This window comes from Onychomys torridus, chromosome 1 (assembly GCF_903995425.1).
Source record: "Onychomys torridus chromosome 1, mOncTor1.1, whole genome shotgun sequence".
Taxonomy (NCBI): Eukaryota; Metazoa; Chordata; class Mammalia; order Rodentia; family Cricetidae; genus Onychomys; species Onychomys torridus.
Window position 1 is genome coordinate 89581500 of NC_050443.1, and position 24931 is coordinate 89606430.

At 44.0% G+C, this 24931-nt stretch overlaps 1 protein-coding gene across 1 annotated transcript in view; it reads right to left on the minus strand.

Annotated features, from left to right (window-relative positions):
* Galnt18 (polypeptide N-acetylgalactosaminyltransferase 18) overlaps nt 1-24931 on the minus strand; it is a 324709-nt gene that overhangs the window by 69301 nt on the left and 230477 nt on the right. The window contains exons 4-6 of the mRNA XM_036201277.1: nt 21754-21937; nt 19768-19965; nt 14583-14697 (exon numbers count right to left, since the gene is read on the minus strand). Coding sequence (XP_036057170.1) covers nt 14583-14697; nt 19768-19965; nt 21754-21937 — 497 coding nt within the window. The remainder of the gene's footprint in view (nt 1-14582; nt 14698-19767; nt 19966-21753; nt 21938-24931) is intronic.

A 24931-nucleotide genomic window follows, 5' to 3' on the forward strand; every position in this document is an offset into this window, starting at 1 on the left:
AGTAGTAGACCACTGACCCTCCTGTTTCTGCCTTCCAAGTGCTGGGATAACATACAAAAGGATATAAAAAAGAGGCAGCACCTGGACCTGGCAGCACAGGTCTGTGATCCCAGTTATGTGAGAGCTGAGGCAGGAGAGGATATAAAGTTCAAGGCCTCTCTGGCTTCTGAGTGAATTCAAGGGCAGCCTGGGAAAGCTAGTAAGATCCTGTTTTAAAAATAAACAGTAAAAAGAGAGCTGAGATGTAGCTCAGTGGTAGAGCACTTGTCCAGGATATGCCAGGGTTCAGTCCCTGGTTTTAGTCCCCAGTTTTTGAAAAAGCAGAGCAAAACAAAACAAATATCAGTGGCAGGGCTCATATCTTTTACCCACACACCACACCACACCACATCACACACACACACCCCATACACACCAAAACAAAACAAAAAAAAACAACCCACACATGTTATTCATGTTGCTCTCCACCATAGTTCCAGCTGGCTTGGACCAACCATAGACTTAGCTCCAAATCACAAAACAGAGATAATAACATGGAAATCACATGGCACATAGAAAAAGTAATGAGATAATATACACAAGCGATCAGTGAATGACATACAGCAAATGGAAGCTCTTCCTTGGATTACCAATGTCTTCTTCCAGCCTGTGGCCTAACAGGCTTCAAAGCCATCAAGTGGCCTACTCCCAACTGTGGGCATGTGTCTGCCTTAGGAAACGATGTCCTTCTTCTGTTGCCCTTAAAGTGCCCAGTCTTAGAGGCCAATGCTGTGGCCAGGGAATCTCTCAGCCTCAGGGCACCCACATCACTCAAGCCATTGGCAAACCAGCTGGGCATGGTGGTGCATACCTATAGTCCCAGAGTTTGGGAGGTAGAGGCAGGAGGATCAGTAGTTCATGGCCATCCTCAACTACATAGCAAGTTCCAGACCAGCCTGGGCTCCATGATACCCCATCTTAACAAAACATGTTGAAAAGTCAAGATGCACTGATAGCCCACCAAAGACTGACTTGAGATCACCAGTGACCAATCATCTATTGACATTTGGTAACTCTGCTATATCTATTTCAGACTCTCATTTTTAGCATTACAACATAGCCAAAGTAAATCAGACCCAGATAGACAAATACCACATACTTTTCCTTACATTTAGAACCTAGAGTACACACACACACACACACACACACACACACACACACACACACACACCATGAAAATATAAGGGGGTCCACTTGAGAAGGGGCAGGGGGACTGAGAGTGGAGAGAGGGATAGGTGTGGGAAGTGATATGGTTAGACTACATGGAATATTTGATTCAAAATGTCGTTATGAAAACTGTCGCTTTATATAAAAACACATACCAGTAAAAAGAGTGGTTTGTTATCAGATAAAGCTGTGCATCTGGCTTGCCTACTTCTGCACATGCATGCTGGTCCCTTCATTTTTCTGCCATGTTCTGATGTACAGCTATGGTCACTCTCCTTTTTGTCTGTCAAGACTCCTATAACTCCACTTCTACCCCCAGAGCTCTCCTCCTCTGTCTTACCTGCCAAAGGTAAGGCTCAAAGCTGGTAACTGGGTAGCCATCTCCTTTAGGGACCCTTACTCAACTCCCAGAGACAGACCATCCCCTGACCATCTTCAGTGCCCCTACAGCACACACAAGATCTTTCCTTGCCAATTGACCCTGCACAGGCTGGACTCTGCCTCGTGGCTTCATTCAAATGATGCTCAGAGTGATGCATTTTCTTCCAGACTAATTTCTAACTTCATTTTACTAGTATTATTTTCACTGGGTTCACACATTTAAGGCCTATTTGCCAACTATAATGGGCTTCTTCCACAGGGATGCTTCCACACACACCACACTGTACAACTGTGACCACCTTTACACAGGTTTCTTTTATGTCAACAATTCCCACTGTTTTGTTTCCTTCAATCAAATTTTGCAGACCTAAATTCTTAAATACTCATTTCTTCAACAAGGTTTTTCTTCCTATGTTTACTATGTTCATTTGCTATAGTTTGTGTTCCCTTTGCTGTTAGTCATATGTGATCATTTACATTTAATTTTTGCTTTTGAGACAGTGAGTGTGGTGGTTTGAATGAGATGTCTCCCACAGGCTCATGTGATTGAAAGCTTGGTCCCCGGTTGGTGGTGCTGTTTGGGAAGGTTGTGGAATCTTTAAGAGGTTCAGCCTTGCTGCAGAAATTCCATCACTGGGGGTGGGCTTTCAGAGTTCACAGCTCCCCCCTACTTCCTGCTTGCTTTTTCTCCTTCCTGTGTAAAGTTGAGAAGTGATCTCTCAGCTCCCTGTTCCTGTCACCAAGCCTTCCCTGCCATTGTGAACATCTAGCTCTCTGGAACCGTTAACAAAATAGACTTGTCCTTAGCTGCAGTAGGTCATGGTATTTTATCACAGCAACAGAACACACTGACTAATGCATTGTCTCGTGTACTCACAGCTGGCCTCAAACTCACCGTGTAGCCAAGGATGGCCTTGCAGTTCTTATTCTCCTGCTTCACCTCTCTCATTTGGACTTTTACAATTCAGAATTTGTTTTCTTGTTTGTTATATTTTGGGGGAATATCACCTAAAAAGTGTGAGTAGGGTTTCTGAGTTGTACACTTACTGCTGTTGGAATTGCTGCATCAAAGACCCACAAAGGCCCTGCAGTCCAAGTCGAGGGAGGGTTTCAGAAATATTAAGCTCATGACACTGTTTTTCCAATGGCCGATTAGACTGGCACGTCAACCTTGGTGACAGTGATCATGGGGACGAGGTTGATTCTCATGGTTCTGGTGGTGGAACTGGAGGGCAACAGAATGAGTCAGGTCCATAAAGACAAATACTGTGTTTCTCATATCTGTGGAACACACACACACACACACACACACACACACACACACACACAGACACTTCTTGGATAGGCGAAGTGAAAGAATGGGAAAGAATGGGGGTGACAGGAGAGGGTACGGGGGAGTGGATAGAGTCAAAGTACATGATGGTTTTGCTGGGTGGTGGTGGTGCACACCTTTAATCCCAGCACTCGGGAGGCAGAGACAGGTGGATCTTTGTGAGTTCGAGGCCAGCCTGGTCTACAGAGCGAGATCCAGGAAAGGTGCAAAACTACACAGAGAAACCCTGTCTCAAAAACCAAATAAATAAATAAATAAATAATAATAAAAACGTATGCAACATCATTTTCATTGTGAAAATGCATCATTTCGAAACTCGTCATTTTCCATACAAATATGCACCACTATGAAAAAGCTTAGGCTGTTACACTCTTAAACTCTGTGTTTTGTGTCTTCTGAACATACTGCTAGTTGTTCCCTTTATAACATACTGCAGTGTGGCCCAGGTCTGTACTGAGGCTAGAGAGCCCTGGGGCTGTGCCTTAGACTTCTGTATCCAGAACCACGAGCAAAAGCAAACTTTTATTCTTTACAACACCCCCCCCCCCCCGCCACTCTCCAGCATTTTGCTATAGCAACAGGAAATGAATTAAGACAGAATGTGGTAGGATGTTCATGGAGAAAAATAAGACTGGTCCATCCCTCGCACTATGTCAGGACTGATTTTGAAAAAAATTGGATATTGAAATATGAAAGATATGATATGCAAGTATAAGATGTAGGTGAAGTGTTCTATAACCAGGAATGGGTCAGATTTTCTTAAGGACCTGGCTAGGAAGGGAAAGGCTGATGCCTTTGCTTGATTTTGAAAAAGCAACCTAGGCTGGGCATGGCAATGTAAGGAGTAGAGGCAGGAGGATTCTAAGTTAGAGGCAAGGCTGGGCCAAGTGAGGTCAAGGCTAGCCTTGGCTATAGTAAGACCTTGTCTAAATAAAATAAAGCAAAGCTGTCCTTTCATAGCAAAACAAAAGTCATGTTAACACACTTGGGAGGCAAGTTTAAATTATATGATAGGCAAGGCATTACTACTACTAATGTGCAGACGTCCTAAAAACAGAGACTAACAATACTATAGACAAGTGGGCCAAAGGTATGAGCAGCTCATAGGAGATGGTGATGTGGGTGGTCTCAGCTGTGTGAAAAGCCTATTTTTTTTTTTTTACAACAGTTACACAAATTAAAGGTAGTCAGAGAGCCAGGCCTCACCTGTCAGCGTGGCAAAGAACCAAATGCCTTTCCAACCACCCCTTTGATTTCTACCTTTACAATGCTGATTTTGAGCACTATTTGAATAAAAAGGTTGGCAGGGATATAACATATATAAATTAATATATGCCTTAAAAAACCCACTGTTTAAAATGGGTGGCAGCATGTTTCTATAACATAAATGTCACGTGGACGATGGATAGATTAATGGTATGCTTTATATAGAGCACTTTAGAGTTTATGGAGTATCTAAATTTATTTCTTCTTGTTATAGTTGTTGTTAAAAATAATAATAATTATGATAATGAGATAATAAAGTATAAGGATGAATTAACTTTCAGGGCCAACATAAACATGTGGAATCATCTAACAGTGTCAGGATAATAACATCTATCTTTCCTATAACACTATGTGTGTGCACTCTAAAGGGTAATTATAAGGGAAGAATTCTGGAAGTAGTGGTGAAAGGCACTGACTTTGCTGATAGTGGATATAGAAACCAGACTACTATCTTCCTGCAGGAACTAAGAACATTTATCTGTCTATCTATCTATCTATCTATCTATCTATCTATCTATCTATCTATCTATCTATCTATTTTTAGATAGAGTATGGCATATCACAGGTTGGCCGAGAACTCACTATGTAGCCAAGGATGACCTTGAACCTCTGATTCTCCAACCTCTACCTCTTGAGTACTGGGATTATAGAGGTTATTACTGGTTTATGTGGTGCTAGGGCTGGAACCTAGAGCTGTTTTTGTTTTGTTTTGTTTTGTTTTTTGTTTTTTGTTTTTTTTTGGTTCATGCTAGGCAGGCACTCTACTACTGAGCCACACTCACATTCATAAGGGTGTTTTTGATACCTGGGAACAATGTCATTGTGAGGTCTACTCGATTTCCTTCCCCAATTTTGCTTCTTTCCTCCTGCGTGCCTTTGGAGTAGGTGTTTTTCTCAGGCATGGGCAGGTGTGAACTAGGGTCCCCATGGCTGAGAGAGTTTTACAAGGGGGTTAAATCTGGTAGACAGGACAACAGAAGACTGTATGGAGTAAGGGGGTCATGGTCTGAGGTAGAGAGAGCTCCTAGGTACAAACTCTAGCTTTATTAAAGGCTTTGTGGATGAAGAACTTTGAACGATTCTATGTGCCTTCAAAGGCTAAAATGTGCAGCCAGTCACCTAGACTTCTTCCCATCCTAGATGATACTAGGCTCCATCAGGAAAAGGGCCAGAATAGTGCACAGAAAGAAGCTCACCTCCTAGTCAGTCCCAATGAAGTGGCTAAGAAACAGCAGGTAAAGGGAGCAAGGTTCACACTAATGAATAAAGAATGAAGGCAGCGATTCAGTCTCAGGGACAGGCAGTTGAGGACCATTCTGGAGGATGAAAATGGTATCTGAGAGTCATCAATGTAGGAGGCCATTGTCTAAAGGGTCAAATGATAAAGAATATTCCAAATCAGAGGCTCTGAACTTCCATGAGAAACCTCAGTGAGAAAGCCTGGCACTTAGACAGGAGCAATGACTTCTGTATATCCCATGGCTGCCCAGCAAGACCTTGTCTGTAGTTAAACCTTCTGTGTGGTAATGCCAAGCAACTTAATCCAGCCATGGATCACCACAGTGAGAGCACGGTAGAAAGGAGGTCCCTGTCTTCTGCCTGAGCTAGACACTACAAATAGGTTAATGGCTGCAGTGGGGCCAGTCTTTCCTCCCCTTCTGACCTTCCTGGTTTCTGCCATAGGAGGATGGATTCATATTAAAGAGTTCAATTGTAAGGACTAATTGCAGGCAAGGCTTCCCATGTTTCTCCATGGCAACTCCATCCAGCTCATGAATATCATTTAAGAAACGTGTGTGTGTGTGTGTGTGTGTGTGTGTGTGTGTGTGTGTGTGTGTGTGTGTGTGTGTCCCTTTTGTCTTATTGAACAAGCACACAAAATACAATTGGGAATTTTCTTTTATGCATCAGGAATGATAATCAGGATCTTCAACAGTTGTGCTGTAACCTCAGACTCTCCCTAGATGCTTAGCTACAGGAGAAGATGCAAACTGCTTTACTGTTGGACACATTATCTTTCTCTATTCCATATGGTCAAACAATGTCTATACATTTGGAGTGTTTTGTTCTTTGAGACCTTGGCAGTGTGTAATGGTGAAACAACCTAGTCCTAGGTTTTTATTTGTGAGAATATTTTAACCTATGGATTCAATTTCTTTCATGATCATGTGATAGGTTTAGGTGTTGATTTCTTCTGTCAGTTCTCATAAATATACCATTACACAAATTTGTCTCTATTAGGTGGCTACATTTGCAAGATTCTAGCAAGTATAATGGTCAACAACACCAAACACGTCACCTTATAGGACAGAACATGCTGTAATCACCAATTCTAATTCTGGATTCTGCACCATCATGAAAATAGTCCTGCCTATATCCTGCATAAGGAAGTAGAATGTGAATTCATTTCTGCTTGCTTTTTATCTTTGTAGTCAGTGCAGGATGCTGGCAGACATTCATGACATCCTCAGGACTTCCTGGAATGGCTCAACAGCTAGAAGAGCACCCAAATGTCTGAATGAACAAATGTGTGGAGGATGAGCCAGAGGTAACCAAAAAATTCCACTTCTGGGATCTTCATAGTCAAGAACTACAGATAATTTCCCAGGGTGTAGTCCCTCTCATGCAATATAGATGTCAGTGTCTATCTGGGCCAGCTTCCTGGACCATTTCCAGGGCTACTTTCCACTCACCTTTAGCTTTTGAGGTCTTCAACCCTGGTGTTTTCTCTGCAGGTTCTGGTCCACTTCCTCCATGGGGCCAGCTCAGGGATGTTGTAAAATATGCAGGCAAAGCACTTCTTTGTTATTTTCTTCTACTATTTTTATTCTGTTGTTTTTTCTAACTACTTTTATACTATTAATATTCAGCTTTTATTCCTAATAGAGGAATGAGATGCCAGGTAGTTTCCCTTACACTAAACTTGAGCTGCACTCACACAACATATGCACCATACATATTTGTTATCACTCAGGTCAAGGCATTTTCAAATTTCTGACACAATTTCTTCTTTAAATTATGGATTTTTAGAAGAATATCTCATAATTTTCAAAGATGATAGTTTTGTCTGCAATTTTTGGTCATGGATTTCTAACTTAATTCTATTTTTGTATGAGAATATGCTCCCTGTGAGAAAAACCCTTGATATTCGTTGTGACTTGTCTTATCCCCTAGGATGTGGTCAATATCCATGAATATTCTATTTGCTTTAGGAGAAAAATTCATTCAGCAGCTTTTAGATGCCATTTGGATTCAACCTATTAACTGTAGGGGTCTGTCGACTACTTGAGATGTAACGAAGCCCTCCAATATGCTATCAGGGCTGCTGACCTCTAAGCATGCTTCTGCTGGTTTTCATTTTCTTTTTAAATAAAAAATTATTTCACGTGTATGGTATTTTGTCTACATCTATGTAAGCACACCTCATGTATGCCTGGTGCCCACAAAGGCCAAAGAATGGCATCAGATCACCTTGGACTGGAGTCACAGACAATTGTGAGCTGCCTTGTAGGTGCTGAGAATCAAACCTGGGTCCTCTGGAAGAGCATCCAGTGCTCTTAGCTGTTGAGTCATCTCTGTAGACGCTGTGGATTTTTTCTGTATACAACCTTACATTGTTCAGTAGTAGCATTCAAATTGACAATAGATTCTAGATGAATTTCACATTTACCATTTTTAGACTTTTTAATTATAATGGTACTTCTTTTCTAAAGTTAATATAATAACTTTCTTTAGGTTAGTATCTGACCATGATAAATTTTTCTGTACTTTTGGATTTTTATCATTTATGTCTTATTTCAGATATGTTTCTTATAAAAGTAGCCCATTGCTAAGCAAACTTTTAAGCTAGTCTAAAATTATTCATCTTTTGACTTAGTTCATGTAGATTGACTGGTATAACCAGGCCTGTGCTGTCTCTCTACACAAGCTGTTGTATACATCTATTTCTGTATTCTTATAGCATATTCATATTTTATTTTCCATCAACTGATTTTGAAGTCATGTTTCTTCTTTCTGTGCTTTTCATGTCATCCCTAGAAACTTTAACTTTACATAAGTTACCAAATTTTAAAGTGAACTAGTGACCTTTCTATCACTAACAAATAGACATTTTACAACAAATCCAACCCCTTAGCCTATATACCCCCATTGATATGCATATAGTTTTAATAATCCCACAGACAGTACTCTTATGTTTCATTCCACTTCAAATTTTATTAGACTTAACTATTTATCATCATTATTTTTAATCTCAGATTTCCTTTGGGGATCATTTTTTCTTGCCCCCAATTTAAATACTTTTTAACTTATTTTAATGAAGATCTTGCATGCGCAAATGTGTGTGTCTTACCCCCCTTTGAGTGGTGTTATTTGGGATACACACGTATAGCATGACAAGCATTTTCACAGCATGTTGAAAAGAGGATTCCACAGTCTCTTGCCTTTCATAGCTGCAGTGAAAAGTTGGCTGTTCATCACTAGTTTTTCGATAGTTTTTCTTTCTCCTACTGGTGTAAGTTCTTGTCTTTTGGAGTCTGCTGTTTCACCATACATATGTACATACAATGTAAGTCTTCATATTTATCCTAATTTGGACTAATTGAGTTTCTATGAACTGTCATGTTGGTTGGGAAAGTTCAAGACACTATTTCCTAAAATAATCTCTTTGCCCAATCTTCTCCTTTTACCATCTCCATTTGGAATTGTAAAGTATTATACTCTCTCTGTTCTACCTAACCCTCCACCATATATATTTTTCTTCTTCTTTCTGGGTTGATTTTGAATAATTCCTTTAGATATACTGTCTGGTTTGCTAGTTTTATTATTTTAATAATGTTTGTGTATTTGTTCAAGTATCTACTGAACTCTTAGCTTCATTTTATATTTTTTACATTTTTAAATTTGTCCTAGTAAAACTAAATGTTATGGGTTAGCAATAAAATGTCTCCAAAGGCTCATGGATTAATTGATTGGTGGCACTACTGATTGACTGGATTATGAGGGCACTAACCCATCAATAGATTAATTCACTGTTGAGTTCATAGCTGAAGTGGGCTAGGTAGGGCCTTGTTGGAGTAGTGTATCTTGGAAGCTATGCCTTTGGATGTATATCTTGTCCATGGCCCCTTGATCTTTCTCCTTTTCCCTGCTTCCTTACATTGAGGGGTAAGAAGTTGTGATGATTGATGTTGATTGTCAACTTGACAAAATCTAGAATCACCAGAGAGACAACCCACTGGGCAAGTCTGTGAGGAATATCTAGAAAGGGTTAATTGGATTGTGAAGAGCCTCCCTTCAGGTAGACAGCACCATTCCATGTACTGGGTCCTTGACAACATAAATATGAGAGCAAGCTGAGCACCACACCCACCTCTCTCTACTTCCTGACTGTGGTGGCCTGAATAGGTATGGCCCCAATAGACTCATTGGCTTGAATACAGCACATAGGGCGTGGCACTATTAGGAGGTATGGCCTTGTTGGATGGAGTAGGTGTGGACTTGTTGGAGGAAGTGTGTCACTGTGGAGGCAGACTTTGAGGTCTTACATGCTCAAGCTAGATTTAGGGTCATGGTCTTCAGTCCTACTGCCTGTGGATCAGGATATAGAACTCTCAGCTCCTTCTTCAGCAACATATCTGCCTGCATGCCACCATGTTTCCTGCCATGATGATAATGGATTAAAACCCTGAAACTGCAAGCTATCCCCAATTAATGTTTTCCTTTATAAAAGTTGCCATGGTCATGGTGTCTCTACACAGCAATAAAACCCCAAGACACTGACTATGCATGAATGTGACCAGCTGCCTAAAGCTCCTGCTGCCACAACTTTCCTTCCATTATTGAATGCATCCCATGCATCTGTATGCTGAAATAAACCTTTTATGCTGCTTCTTATAACAGCAATACACACACACACACACACATACACACACACACACACACACACACACACACACACACACACGTTTCAGTCTCTCTGCTTCACCATATGCTCAGTGCCATGATGCTATACCTCATCCCAGGATGAGGAATGAGAGTCAGGAAACCATGGATTGAGACCTCTGAAACCCTGAGCCCATGTGAAATCTCTTCTCCTCTAAGCTGTTTTTCTTAGAAGTCCTGTCACCACAACAAAAACAAACAAACAAAAACAAAAAAACCCCATTAATTAGTTGCAAAGTCTCTTCTTATTCATTCTTTTCTGAAGAGATGAAAATATGAATTCTTAGGGGCTGGAGAAATGGCTCCGTGCACTTGTTACACAAGTTTGAAGACACAAGTCCCAATCTCAGCACCCACACAAAGAGCTGGGTGTGGTCTCAAGGGAATGAGGAGAGTAATAGAACCCCACATATGACATCCTCCACACATGTGCACAGGTACAGACACCCACACACACAGGTGTACATACACCACATCTATATGACACACTCTTTCACACCCACACAAACACATACACACAATAAACAAATTGATCATTATACAACAGATTTTCCATCCTATGTCTGATTCAATACTTTGAAGACTCTTACAATCTAGATCTAATTTGTCTGTTGCTTTGTAGTATCTGCCTTTATGTTTTTTAAAACCCTCTTACTTCTTTCTATGATGTTTAAAAAACTATCATTTCTTGTTCCATGGACCTCTAGCTGTTGGCATTTTTGTGCCTGGTTAAGATGGGTTGTTTTTCACAGATTATTTATACTTTACATTGGGAAAACAGGTCTTTGAGATCCCAGCCCCATAGGAGGTAAAGCAAGTTCATTGCACACCGTTGAGAGAAGGGGAGTTTAAATGTCACCAGGTTCCTCAGATATCATGCACTCATCTGAATTTTTGGTCTCCATGAGTTTTCTTGGGCCACTCTGACGAACTACCATGTGGGATTGCTAAACTGACTGAATTGTATTTCCCCACAGTTATGGGTGTCAGAAGCCCCACTCAAGTTGTGATGCTGAAGGGCCACATTCTCTTCAGAGCCTTTAAGGGGGTCGTTCTGTCTACCTCTTCCGGCCTTAAGTATTCCTTGGCTTGTAGCATCACAGATCCAACCTCTGCCTCCAGCTTCACATGGCTGTCTTCTTCCATGTTCATCTCGGTCCAAATTTTCTTCTTAAAAGGACACCAGCCACATTAGGTTAGTATACACCCTGGTCCAGTATGACTTTATTGTAGCCTGATTACACCTGCGGAGACTACTTCTATATACGTTCACATTCCCAGGTAAGGAATTAGGATTTCTGGACATTTGGGAGAGGGATTCAATTCAGCCCATACCAGTTTCTACCTATTTCTTATGTCCTTGCTAGCTCTGAGACACATTTTTATGTTCTTGAACATTCTGAGCCACAAAGTATACAAATTTTCAGTCTTCTCTTCATGTCTGCTCTTATTTCTTACTTGTTCATCCTGCTACATTTGCTCTCTGTGGCCTCACTGCCTTGTGGACTCAGAAACCTGGGATGGGGCAGAGGGCTTACTAGGCTTGAGTGTGAAATAAGATTCAACATGCGAGAGCGAGGCCAAAGGAGAAAGAAAGCACAAACATTGCAGTACTTCTTGGGGAAGGGTTTCAAAGGACTCGGGTCCTGGGCTTGATCACTGTGGTGTGTTTATTGAGCCATAATGACCTGGACTGAAGTCTTTTCTCTGCATGTTACAAATTTCATGACCTTGGAAGCCATGCAAGTTCATAATTTCAGTTTCCTCTACCAATAAAGGGGGATACCACAAGAAGGTCTACTTTAGGGTATTCTGTGGATGGGTGGAATTTTTTAAATGCCCTGGGGCTGAGAAGAGGGCTCAGCTACTAAAGTGCATACCATGCAGTCCTGAAGACCAGAGTTCAGACCCCAGACCCATGTGAATGCTGCAGTGGTGAGACACCTGCAATTCTACCCCCAAAGGCTCAGACTAGCTCCCCACAGCAGGCTGGCTAGCAAGACAAGCCATATGTGAGTGCTGGATTTGACTGAGTGGCTCCACCTTACAGAATTCAGTGGGAGAGAGATTGAGGATGAGTCCAGATGTCAACCTTGGAGATTCCACATGCGAAGCACCTGTGTGCATGCACACCCACACACATACAAAATTAAACAATGCACACCCCACATGCATACACACATGGAACATGGAGAAAGAAAAAGAGAATGCCTAGCAGGATCCTAAACATATAGCAGGTGTTCGATATGTGCAAAAAAATTATTTTCATGTTTCAAAATATGTAAGGGCTTTGCACAAGTTGACGCTGCATAAGGCAGATGTGATGAGCTGTGTCTTCAGTTTGGCACACAATCCTGAGGGGTAATTAGAAATACTATTTTCTCAGGGAGGAAACTGAGGCACTTGAGATATTAGCTCATAAAGCATAAAAGAAAAATAGGTAGCAATAACCACACATAGGAGGCTATCCCAAGGGAAATGATCAGAGATTCTGCACCCTGTCAAGGAGGAACCAGAATACAAATGAACTGGTCCCTCCTTGTGTGCTTAGTTCCGCCAGCTTACAGGGGCTGCACCCTGCTCTAAAAGCTCCTTTTCCTTTGCCATCAATGATGCTTCATCTCTGTCCAGTAGGAGGGGAGAGATGGAGGGAAAACAAAGCCTAGTGATATTTTATACTTTATTTGAAACCCTGAACACGGAAAGACCCAAAGATATTTTACCACATATTCAAGAGCCTCACCCAGGCCCACACTCCAAAATAGCTTTATAATTTAAGGAAGGCAAGCCAGACATCACCACCACTCTGTGATTGACTCACACATACGTTGGAAGCAGAGTTCACAAATCTAATTCCTTTCCCCATTTCTGGACATTTTTACCTAAAGAACACAAGTGACCGGAGGCGGTGCTGCCCGCTCAGCCGATTCCTGACAGCTGCTCCTGGTGAAACAGATTGTGTTTGGGGGCAAGCATTTATCCAGGAGCAGTGCTGAAATGAGATGGCGGGGACGCCAGCGGGTGGTGAATAAATGACCAGCGGAGGGAGAGCTGGAGAAATGAGGGTGATTATGCAGGCGCTGTCCTCTATGAATACATTAGTTCCCCATCAGCCTGTGCATTCCCACTGCCTCCAAAGCAATTGCTTGGAGTGCCAGTGAATACAGGTGTCTGAAGTATTTTCCAAGCTCAGCTTCATACAGGCAGTTCTTCTAGCCAGTCCTCAAAGCCTAGTGTTAAGTCTGGGGTGAGCTGGGCTCCAGAGCACTGTTTGGTATTTCAGGGGTTATGGGATGGATATTCCCTGTTGGCATCTGGTCTCCCTTGCAGGGTTAAGTAGAGGGTTGCCCGGGGCCAGATGCTTGCTCTGTGGAGTGGGAATAGGGGGCTAAAGGTAAAAGGAGGATAGATTCTTAAGTGGGAACTGAAGGTCTGGATCTAGAGACACCAGGTGCATGTACTATGTCCAAAGGGTCAAAGGTGGAGTCAGTTGGACCAGATTTTGGAGGAGGTCTGCATGAGGTATGAACGGGTTGGCTGTGAGAAGGAAAATTTCACAAGAAAAAGACACTAGGAGGTACAAAGTCCCCTCTAAGGTCAGCAAATCTATGGTATGTGGGTGATGGGTTATTAAAGATAGTTGGAGCCATTATGGGGCAATGTCAAGACTCAAGCCATGGGTTTGTCAGGTGTACTTCCTGGACATGATAACCCTTCATTATAGCCTTCAGCATATTTTTACCAAACACCAGGACACCCAATATACCTTCCTGATTGAGGAGGGGGATCATTCTGGGTTTTCTCTTTCACAGGCCAAGAGGAAAGAGTCAGGAAGCCTAGTAAATGTTCTCGTAGAGTAAGAAAGAAAATGGCACCTCTCACAGAGTCACACCATGAGCTATTAGCTATAGAGAGCCCTCAGCATCGAAGTGCAGGCTAGCCTGTGGGTCTGGCTATTACTATGTAGGGTCAGAAAGCAGCAGGAAGTGAGTGTAGCTGTGTTATACTGTTTATACCCCAGAAGTTTATTTCTTGTTAGAGCTCTTATAACCATCTTTGGGAATGTTCTATGGTCCACTGTGGAGAAGACAGCCATGGAGAAGTGACTCTGAGGGTCTCTCTTGTCCAGCTGATCCTCAATGTCTACTGTTGCTTACTGCAACCAATTTGTTTAGTCTTAACAAAAGTGCTAAACTGGAAGCTTGATTCTCTAGGCAAGCAAGCTCCGAAGGCCTCTTTTTCCTGAAAATTCAGGAGGCTCTGCTCTGAGTTTCCCTGGCTCCAGCTACGTACATGTACCAGGGCTAGGAACTAGACATTCAGAGTCAGAATGTGACCCTCAACTTTTAGCCCCCTTTGTATTGTGAACTAAAAACTCAATACTACTTCACTAGTCTCACTCACTCACCCTCATGGGAACTGAGCTCAGCCCTGTGTGAGAAACTCCACTCACCCTGATCCCAAGCTCCACATTCTCGCCTCCATAGACCTCCATGCCTTCGTCCAGCAGGCCAATCTCCTGGAAGTACTGCCGGTCCACAATGAAACAGCCAATGAGGGCAGGGCTCCTGTGGGGTGAGACAGATGGCCATCTGTGAGCAGAGACTAGTCTGAAAGTCACTTGAAGACAAAGAGCTCCCAACTTCGAGGGTCAGTGTCCCCAGCTCTGCTGCCAGACCCAGTGGGGTCTCGTTCTTTGGGTAGGCTCCTAGAGCCACCTTCATCCAGCCACTCCAAGGAAGCTGGTCAAGACGCTGGGTGACAGTTCTTGTTCTGGACCAGTCGTTGTTCCCCACTGTGCAAGCTGGTGCATTAGCAGTGGGGAAGATGTGTACCACTCACTCTCTTGGTATAGATTGCTTCTTTGGATTTTGAGCCACATAGTCAGACTGCTTCAGCAGACCCAATGGGGATGTCAACCTCTGTTTACTTAGAAAGATCAGTGCGAACCAGGTTGTAGAAGGTTTTGAGCAGCATAGAAAAATGTTCTATAGATTTCATCTATAGGTGAATGGTTGGCCATGACAAATTTCAAGCAGAACAGCATTATGAATGGGTATTTTTTTTTTAAATAAAGAATACTCAGGCAGGCTGAGATATAGCTCAGTTAGCAAAGTGCTGCCCAGCATACCTGAGGCCCTACCCGAGTTTGATCCTCCACATTGTATAAACTAGGTATAGTAGCATACTCCTGTGATCCCAGCACTCAGATGCAGGAGGATCAGAAGTTCAAGATCATTATTAGCTATCTAGAGAGTTCCAAGTCAGCCTGGATAATATGAGGGGACATTACGGGGTAGCTGGCTAGAGGAGATGAGGATGGTGGTGAAAAATCCAGTGGGAAGTTGTATCTGTGTCCAGCAAAGGTGGTAAAGGCATAGGGATTTGGAAAGAGATGGAGTGAGAGGGACAGAGGTCATCACTGATCGGATGTTATAGGTGCCAATGATTCTGGTTCAGAGGCTCAGAGAGGCTGAGGAGCTGCTCAAGATTCACAGCCAGAGGGTGGTCATTCCCACAATGCTCACCTCTTATGTCTGGGTTTGATGTTATCCATCTGAGCAGGGTATCAACCTACTCTAAGAACACACACACACACACACACACACACACACACACACACACACACACATGATACCCCTGCAGTCTGTGGAAGTGAAGTCATATAGAATAAAGTCTGATGGTGGTATGACCCCAGGAAGTCCATGTGGCTGAGCATCCCCCTGCCCCAGCATGAATGAATTCCCTAAGGAAATAGTCCTTTCTGAACCTGTTTCTAGTTCCAAAGATGAGTCCAGTTGCATTGATTAAGTTTTCTCTCCCCTGAGGGATCTTCAGTTTCTCCTTCCCTCCACTAAATCCTCCAGCCTGGCCTGGTATCAGGGAAGGGTAAGGGCAGCAGATGACCAACAATGCAAAAGCAGCCCCTGGTGTTCCTGACGACTTCTCTGGTGGTAGAAATTCTCCGTGAAGCCCTGCACCGAGGAGCGAGTGATCTCCCCCCACCCCCACACACACCAGTGCTGTAATGCAGCTCTAGCCTGAGATCCCGCCTGATCTCAACTCTAGGCATCTATCACTCTATCCTGCTGGTGTCCCACTAGTAGGAGAAGATCAGTTTCCCAGAAACAAACTCCATGTCCTTCTGCAGACAGCTTCACTGGTGATATAGCTAAGTGGTAGAGTACTTGACTGGCAAGCAGAAGGCCCCGGGTTTGATCCCTGGTACTATAAGAAAAAAGTGTTTCCTGAAAGCATCTTCTCCAACATGCCTCATACCTTGCATTGCTGGATTGTGTTGGACCTTCATTATCCAGGCCTCTGAACCAGAGTCATTGATATCTATAACATCAGATCAGTGATAACATCCTGAAGGCTCTGGACGTGACTCTAAGAAGATCCCTTGTGCAGTGAACGAGCTCTGAGATTCACCTTTCTAAATAAAGATGGTTGAAAGCGTGGGCCAGCAGAATGGGGTCTTTACCTTTTCTTCTGTACGTCTGAATATTGGTTGTGATGGGGCTCCTGAGAACATCACTCTGAGCATGTGGAAGGGGCCTTCCCCTGACTTCCAGACCCAGCCAGGGAGGGCACAAAACCCAGAGCAGTTGCTCTGATGAGCACAGACAGCTCAGGTGGTCAGTCACTTAATAACTAGATGCTGCATTAAGAAGAATTAGAATAAACAGCCCCTCATCCCCAAAAGGATTAGACACAACTTATGAAAACCCTAAAACCTGGTGAAAAATGTAAATAACATCTAGAAAGATCTAAAGATTACAAAATAGATTGGGGGCCAGTTAGAAAGCAAGTCTAAGCCAGGGCTCTCTGTCATAGTTCCTTCTTCATTAATGAGTGTGTGTGTATTTGTGTGTGTGTATGTGTGTATGTGTGTGTGTGTGTGTGTGTGTGTGTGTGTGTGTGTGTGTGTTTACCAAGTGAGTGCAGGTGCCTATGGAGACCAAAAGAGGGCATAAGATCCCCTAGAGCTGGAGTTACAGGTGCTGTAAGCTGTCCGATATGTGTGTTAGGAAACAGGTCATCTGGAAGAGAAGCAAGGGCTCTTAATCAGTGAGCCATCTCCCTAGCTCCTCTCCATCTCAGTTGTGTGTGTGTGCGTGTGTGTGCGTGTGTGTGTGTGTGTGTGCGTGTGTGTGTGCGTGTGTGTGTGTGTGTGTGCGCGCGTGTGTGTGTGTGTGTGTGTGTGTGTGTGTGCGTGTGTGTGTGCGTGTGTGTAGCTTTGCGCCTTTCCTGGAACTCACTCTAGACCAAGCTGGCCTTGAGCTCACAGAGATCCGCTGGCTCTGCCTCCCATCTCAGTTCTTAAAATGAGCTTAGATGTTGGCTCCGAGCTTCCTGTTAGGCTAAATGAAAGGGAACACACAGATTTTTTAGAAACAAAATTCACAGTTTTTGGCTAGAAATGCAGTGATTGATTTCTTGGATTTTTTTTTTTAAACTAGTAATAGATTTGGGAGAATTTTCTCACGTGGATTTTCTTACCTGAAACCTTATCAGAGACCTTGGGGACCCAGTGAATAACCATCTTAAAAATGACATTTCACACTACAGAGGCAAGTGCTGAGCTCTCTTTATAGTAACATGTGGGCAAAACACTAAAACAGAGCTCCAAAGAATGATGATCTGGGGTGCTTATAGTGTATTTGTATAGAATCTGTCTCCAGTGGGGCTGGCTGTCTTTATATTGGGATAAAACCAGAAATGATCTAAAGTCTCCAGAATCCCATTTCTCTCACCAACATTCCTAATAAAAATTAAGTGCCGATGGAAAATAAATGGTCAAGATGATATCTTCTGGCAAAGTCCTAGAGTGCAGCTCTGCTAATGATAAAGATCATCCCAGTATGTTTGGTGGTGAGCAGAATGGAGAAAGCTAAAATCCATACTATCTTCTGCAGGAATACTCACAGCACGGTGGCTTATTTCCCTCTGATAACATTGGGCAGACTGGGGCGGGAATGAGTCACACAAGTTGTGAACTCAACAGTAATCAAGCAGGGGGTGGTGACAGGTCACAGAGTCTGGCTGACCTTAGTAGAATCCAGCTCCATTGCTGAAGCCCTCTGTAGGACCATTCTCCTGTCTCAGCTTTGCTTCAGCCTTGCTCTTGTCTTGTTGAACAGGAATGGCACCATGAGTTGATACCGGGTTATACTGTGGCTCCAACAGACCATGTGTGTAAAAGGCCCGAGCATACAGCAGGCTCCCAACAAATTATTAGCACACAATTGTGTAGGCAGCTGCTGTGGTTTGGATATGCTTGGGGTGTGTCCCCTCCAAAGGCTCCCATGCTGGAAGCTCAGCATTGCGACATAGGAGGTCTCTAAGAGGTGCAGTCTTGCAGAAGGTGAGTGGATCCCAGGGCAGCCACACTCAGAAAGGACTGATGTAATAACTATGGAAATGATTCCTGAAGGTATAGCTTGTGGTTGTGGCTGCTTGCATGAGACTTGCACACAAAATCAAGCCAGTTAAAATTCCACCAGGGAGGAAGGAGGAGCTTACAAAGGCCCACCCACACCTGCTGTTGATGGTTATTGGCAGAGGAGGAATCAGTTTTTTTCAGGGATGAAGCTCTGGTAGGATTCTTATGCTTTAGCAGGTGGCCCTACACTCATGTACTGCCAGCGCTAATTGGACTCAGTGGGTTAAAACAATGAAGACACGAAGTTTGGAGGTGTGTGTGTGTGGGGGGTCTGGGAGGAGCTGGGGGAGAGGGGTGATTCTGATGAAAGACATTGGATACATATATAAATTTCTCAAAGAATAAATGAAATGCATGAGAATGAATAGATGTAGTTCTGAGGGGATCAGATTCATTCTTGATGCAGACATGCCCAACCTTTTCACATTGTGCTATGATGCTGTCACTTACAGCCATACTTGGTGGCAATCATACCTATCCTGGGAGGCACACTTCCCAGGGGCACAGATTAGAAACACCTAAAAGCAAGCCCATTTTCTATACTTGGCCTCTCCATGTATGGCTCTTCTTCTTTTTTGCTCCTGCCATGGATAGCATCTGCCTTGTCCTAATACATCAAAAGGCCTTCACCAGAGGCTGGCCAGGTGGGGCCACTAAGTCTCAGACCTCTAATACTATGAATTAAATAAACATCATTCTTCATAAGTTACCCATCCTCTGGTATTTTGTTATAGCAGCACAAGACAGATTGAGAAAGTCACAAAAGAAAACTTCAGGAGAGTTTTCTTCCTTCTTGTTTTCTGGATGATTTTTTTTTCTTCCAGTAATAACATTTGTGATATTGATTCTTCAAATGAAAATTTTCATAATCTCTCTCTCTCTCTCTCTCTCTCTCTCTCTCTCTCTCTCTCACACACACACACACACACACACACACACACACACACACACACACACACACCTGTAAATTTAAAAAATGAATCTGTTTTTAAAAAATTTTGCCTTTTGAGACTGGAGTTCTGATTCCTCCCTTGGTTCTTTGAAAAGGGACCCTGAGAGCTTGTGAGCAGAGTCTGAAGATCACACCGTAACTCTTGTCTACTTTCCCCTCTCTCTGGTACCCACACTGGGCAGGGAGGGAAGCCCTGTGGGATGGCCAAAGCAGAGAGACCAGTGAGGAAGGGTTCCACACCTGATGGGGGCTGTGGAGTTCTCCAGCTTCCACCAGGCCTTGGGTGGGTTCAGGTAGCGGCACCACAGCTCCCAGTCAAAGCCTTGGGCGGCCAGTGGGTACTCTTCTATCTCAAAGTTGTCATATTTGATGTTATCGAAAGATGGCGAGATGATACGTTTCCGGTTTTCCTTGATGCGAGTGAGGACTGGTTCCGCCCTGAGCAGGAAGGGAGAAGAGGTCAGTCACTGCTGCCAAGGTGGGCGACAGCCGCATGAGTGGCTCACCATTGTCAGCAACAAGAGGAGGAACTCTTACTTCCCAAAGATGGAGAGAAGTGGCTTTCTGCATTCCCAGTCGACCCCCCCAGGGCTAAGGCAAGACTTAGCCCAGCAGACCCCTCAGTACAACCAGAGCTGAACTGAGAGATTCTCCCCCAGCCTGTGTGATTAATCCCCCCGCACCTGCACACACACACACACACACACACACACACACACACACACACACCAAAAATTAAGATTAAAAAAAAAACAACAAGAAATAGAAAGAAGGAACAGATTTGAGGCCTTAGAGGAAACTGTCAACCTGGGTTTTGATTTTGCTTGAACCAACCTGGAGGAAGAGGCGGGTGGGTGTAGGCAAAGTTACATTCTCCTATGCCTAAGGAGGGGTGGGCATCCAGGCTTCCCCCAGGGACTGGCAGGCCCCTCTGGGTAGCAGGAGAATAATGTGTTTGCCGACAGGAATGATAAGCTTCTCATTAATAATATATTCTGTGCATAATTGTTTATTCAAATCAGCTTGAAATAGTAAGTGTCCCCCTCCTTGGCTGGCCATAAATCCAGTGGAAATGCTTTTTAAATAGTCACAAATAGCATACAGGGACTTCAAGAATGAAAAATGATTACACTGAAGCCTTGGTTTAGGTCTGTGATGCCAGCATCCCTCCCAGGCTTCCTGCAGGCCTGCCACTCCTTGCTGCTAGCATGCTGTCCACACCCTGCTCCCCTGAGGCAGAGGGTGGCACCATGGAGCTGGGGGTAGTGGTGAAGACACTGAGGCCACCAAGCACGTGAGGGAAGAGGGCAGGAAATTACGTGTCCCAGCTATTCAGTCAACCTTAGCATCTGCCTCCATGTCCAGGCAGAGACAGATGGTCATCAGCTGCCATGCAGGTATTAGGAACTGAATATGGGTTCCTTGCAAGAGCAGCCAGTGCTCTTAACCACTAAGCCATCTCTCTGCTTTGTCCTTTATATATGTATTTGTCTTCCTAATTGGTATTGTGGAATATTAGTTTAAGATGTGTTACATTCTTTCATGCTGTGGAATATTTGTTTAATGATGTGTTGTATTCTTTCATGTTACATTTGTTTAACTCTGTAAAGCTATGTTACTTTGCCTGCCTAAAACACCTGATTGGTCTGATAAAGAGCTGAGTGGCCAATGGCTAGGCAGGAGAAAGGATAGGTGGAGCTGGCAGGCAGAGAGAATAAATAGGAGAAGAAATTTAGGGAAGAAGAGCAAGAAGTGAGAAAAGGAGGAGAGGAGGATGCCAGGGGCCAGCCATCCAGTCACACATCCAGCCACGGAATAAGAAGGAAAGAAAGATATATAGAATAAAGAAAGGCTTGAAAACCTAGAGGCAAAATGTAGTTAAGGAGAAACAGGATAATTTAAATTAGAAAAGCTGACTAGAAACAAGCCAAGCTAAGGCCGGACATTTATAAGTAAGAATAAGTCTCTATGTATTTATTTGGGAGCTGGGTGGCAGGCTACATCAGGTGTTACCACACCTTTCAGGTTCTGACCCCTGACTCTTTTTTCCCTGCTTGAGGCTGAGCCCTATTGCAAGATTTGGCTAACTCACAGACCCATACCTAAACTGTCCCCACAACCTTCTTCTTTTCCTCCAGCTCATGACTAAAATCCCAGAACACCCTGTACTTCTGAGTCAGACTCACTGGATCACACTGGACCTGTTCCTCTCCCTGAAGCACTCACCAGCCCACATTGAACTCCACGTGGGCATCGAACAGTGCCACCACAGGGGCTGTGGCTGCCCTCCAGCCACTGACCCTGGAGCGGATGAGGCCTTCCTGCTTGCTGTGGCGCACAACTTTGATGAAGCCTGGCTTCTGGCCATTCACCTTGTCCACATATTCGGTCAGCTTCTCTTTGAGCTCCTCTGTTGGTGAGAAAACAGCTGAGTAAGAGCAAAGGGAGAGGCAGCCAAAGCATTCACAGTGCTGAAGAGAAACGCTACCCCTACTCAGGAGGCAAGAGCACCTCACCCAACTCTTCAGGTTTTCACTGGCCCCCACAGCAAGGCAACAGGGAGATGGGGAGTTGAGAGAACTAGTCGATTTCCTCAGGAATTCGATGTCTTGCCTTTTCCCTGGCCACATGTCTTGGGCGAAAATGCTAGCTAGGGCCACACCTGGGCTACCACGTCTTTTAGGTGTTGATCCCTCACTGTCTTGTCCTGCTGGAGATTTGGCTCTATTACAAGAGTCATTTATATACCCACATTGCAGATGTCTCCCAGAATCCTCCCTTCTCCTTCCAGCCCACGACTGAGATACCAACATGCATTGCATTTCTGAGGTGAAACCCCTGGATCATACTGGGACTCTTCCTCTCCCCAAGTCACTCACCAGCCCACATTGAACAACACATGGAGGTCATGGAACATTTGTGAGGTGGGACCTAGCTAGAGGAAGCAAGTCACTGAGGGTGGGTCTACAGTCCACTCTGCTTCCCAGCAGCCAGTGTGTTTATAACAAGCCACTTCACATGCTCTGGACAATAATTTTGAAGGAGTGTCTCTTGCCAAACCATGAGCCGAAAAACCTTCTCTTCCCTTAAATTGTTTGTCAGGTATGTGGTCACAGCATGAGATAAGTAACTAACAAACCAGGCTTCTTGTCGGCTCAGCTGCCTCCCGTCCAGCCCCCTCCATTGCTCCTGCTGCCAACCAGAGAGGCTCCAGTGGACGATACTTTAGCTTGGACTGCCTGGATCATGTTTCTGGGAGGTCAGTGGCAAGCTAGCACTGAGCTGTGGGAACAAGGGGACCAGTGAGCTGCTACCCACTGTGGTATGCACCATGCTGTTTCTCTACCTTTACGATGGGGGTTCTCAACCTGGGAGGACACAGTGGCCATGATCATCATGCTTCATAGCAGGGGAAACAAGGACCTGGGACTCCTCACAGTCTGTTGAGCAGGATTCATTTTGAGCCAACTACCTATCACCAGGAGCAAATCTATCCAGGCATGAGTTGTGGATGAGGCACTTCTGTATTCCATATTGAAGCAAGGGACTTGCATGTACTCAATGTTAATATCTTAGCTCATACACACCGAGAACAATGTTCTAAGACACTGATGAGGGCACACTGTAGTGATTGCTGCTGAAGGGTCCCCACAGGAATTCCCCCTCTGCAAGTTGAGTTCATACCCTCCCTTGTCTATCTCAAGGGACCTGAAGCTCCAGTTTCCCCTTTTTGGCTGCCCAGAGGCTGAAGCTAGCCTCCTGGTGGATGAGTGGACATTGCAGACCCTCTGACCCTACTGAAGTGATGCTAAGGTCTGAAAGAGACCGATGAATTCATGACCTCATGCAGAGCAGACACAAGCTAGCTGACAAGCTGCCCAGAGACCCATACCCTGACTGCAAATTCTAGTCTAAGCAGCGTTTGATGTCTGAAGCCAGTGACTTTTGGGATTGTCTTCAAACAAAGGAGTGTGAGCTGTTCTGATGCAGAGTGGCGTTGGAATAAGAGTGGGACACAGAAATGGTATCAGATACAGAAGGGTCAGCTTAGAAGACACAGCAAGTGTGGCAGATTTGGTTTTGTTAAGTTTTAGTTCCTTTATAGCCCCTGTCATCAGGAAGCCAGACAAAGGCTGCCGATGGGCAAGGCTGCCTTCAGCCAGCTGAACTCCACACATGCTCGATTCAGATGTGTGCCAGTGACTGCTAAGGCTGAAAGGGAGAAAGAGGGCTGGAAAGAAAGGGGTGGGGGGTAAAGAGGAGGAGGGGGAGGAAGACAGGGTGAGTAGGAGAGGAAAAGGGCATTGAAGTGCTAAAAATATTCCAGGTGATGGATGATTCTGGTCCAGTCTTTGCAAAGCACTTTTACCTAATTCAACTAGCATGTTTTCCTCCAACCTTTGTCAAGTGTCAGATAAGTGTGAGGCACCTCAAGGCACCTCCATGTTCTCAGAGACCTGTTTTCCAGCATGCTGCCTATGAGATATACATTATATATATTAATATTATTATAAATGAATGCATATCATATATCTTGCTAAATATTTTATATATTTCAAGTATTTCTCAGAACTTGTTGCAAAATAGAAAAATAGTCTCTTTCACTTTATAGTTAAACACAGGCACATAACAGATCATACTTGCCTTTAGCTAAGGCTGCTGGGAAGCTTGGGGATAAATATAATCACTAACCATCATATTTGATCTACATTTTTACTTTCCTACCTAACCCAAGACTTTGCTTTTCAAAGTTCTAACCTTAATGATTAAAAGAAATTTTAACTTTTCTCCTATGTAAACCATAGGAAAAAGTGTGGGTTGTTTATTTGTTGGTGGGAGTGGGGATGTGTACTGGGGATTGAGCCCAAGACTTCATGCATGCTAAGCAAGCAACCTGCCACACAACTACACACACACACACACACACACACACACACACACACACACACACATAAATTTTGAGACAAGGTCTCACTAAATTACCCATGCTATCCTTGAACTGGTGATCCTTCCTCAGCCTCCCAAGTAGTTGGGATACTAACTGACCATAGACCTCACTGAAAAGTATTTTAAAAAAACAATATAAATAATGTTTCAGAAAATATCATAGTAGAGCAGATAGATGAGATACTGCAGAGTGGAGAAGCTATACTTTGCACTTAATGCAGCATGCTGGGAAGCCAGGAGGTAGGAGGTCTGCTCTTTGCAGCTTTTCCAGACTCAGAGCAAATGCTGGAGCTGTCCACAACCAGTGCTGACAGAGAAACACAATTTGTGTCCTGCATGGGGCCAAGCACCCTCCTGTTTGTGTGGTGCTTCCAGCCCTCTCCTGCTGTCCACAAATCCCTGCTCTGCTGACATCTGAGACACTTCAGTAAGCTGTGCTGACGATACCCTGAGAGCA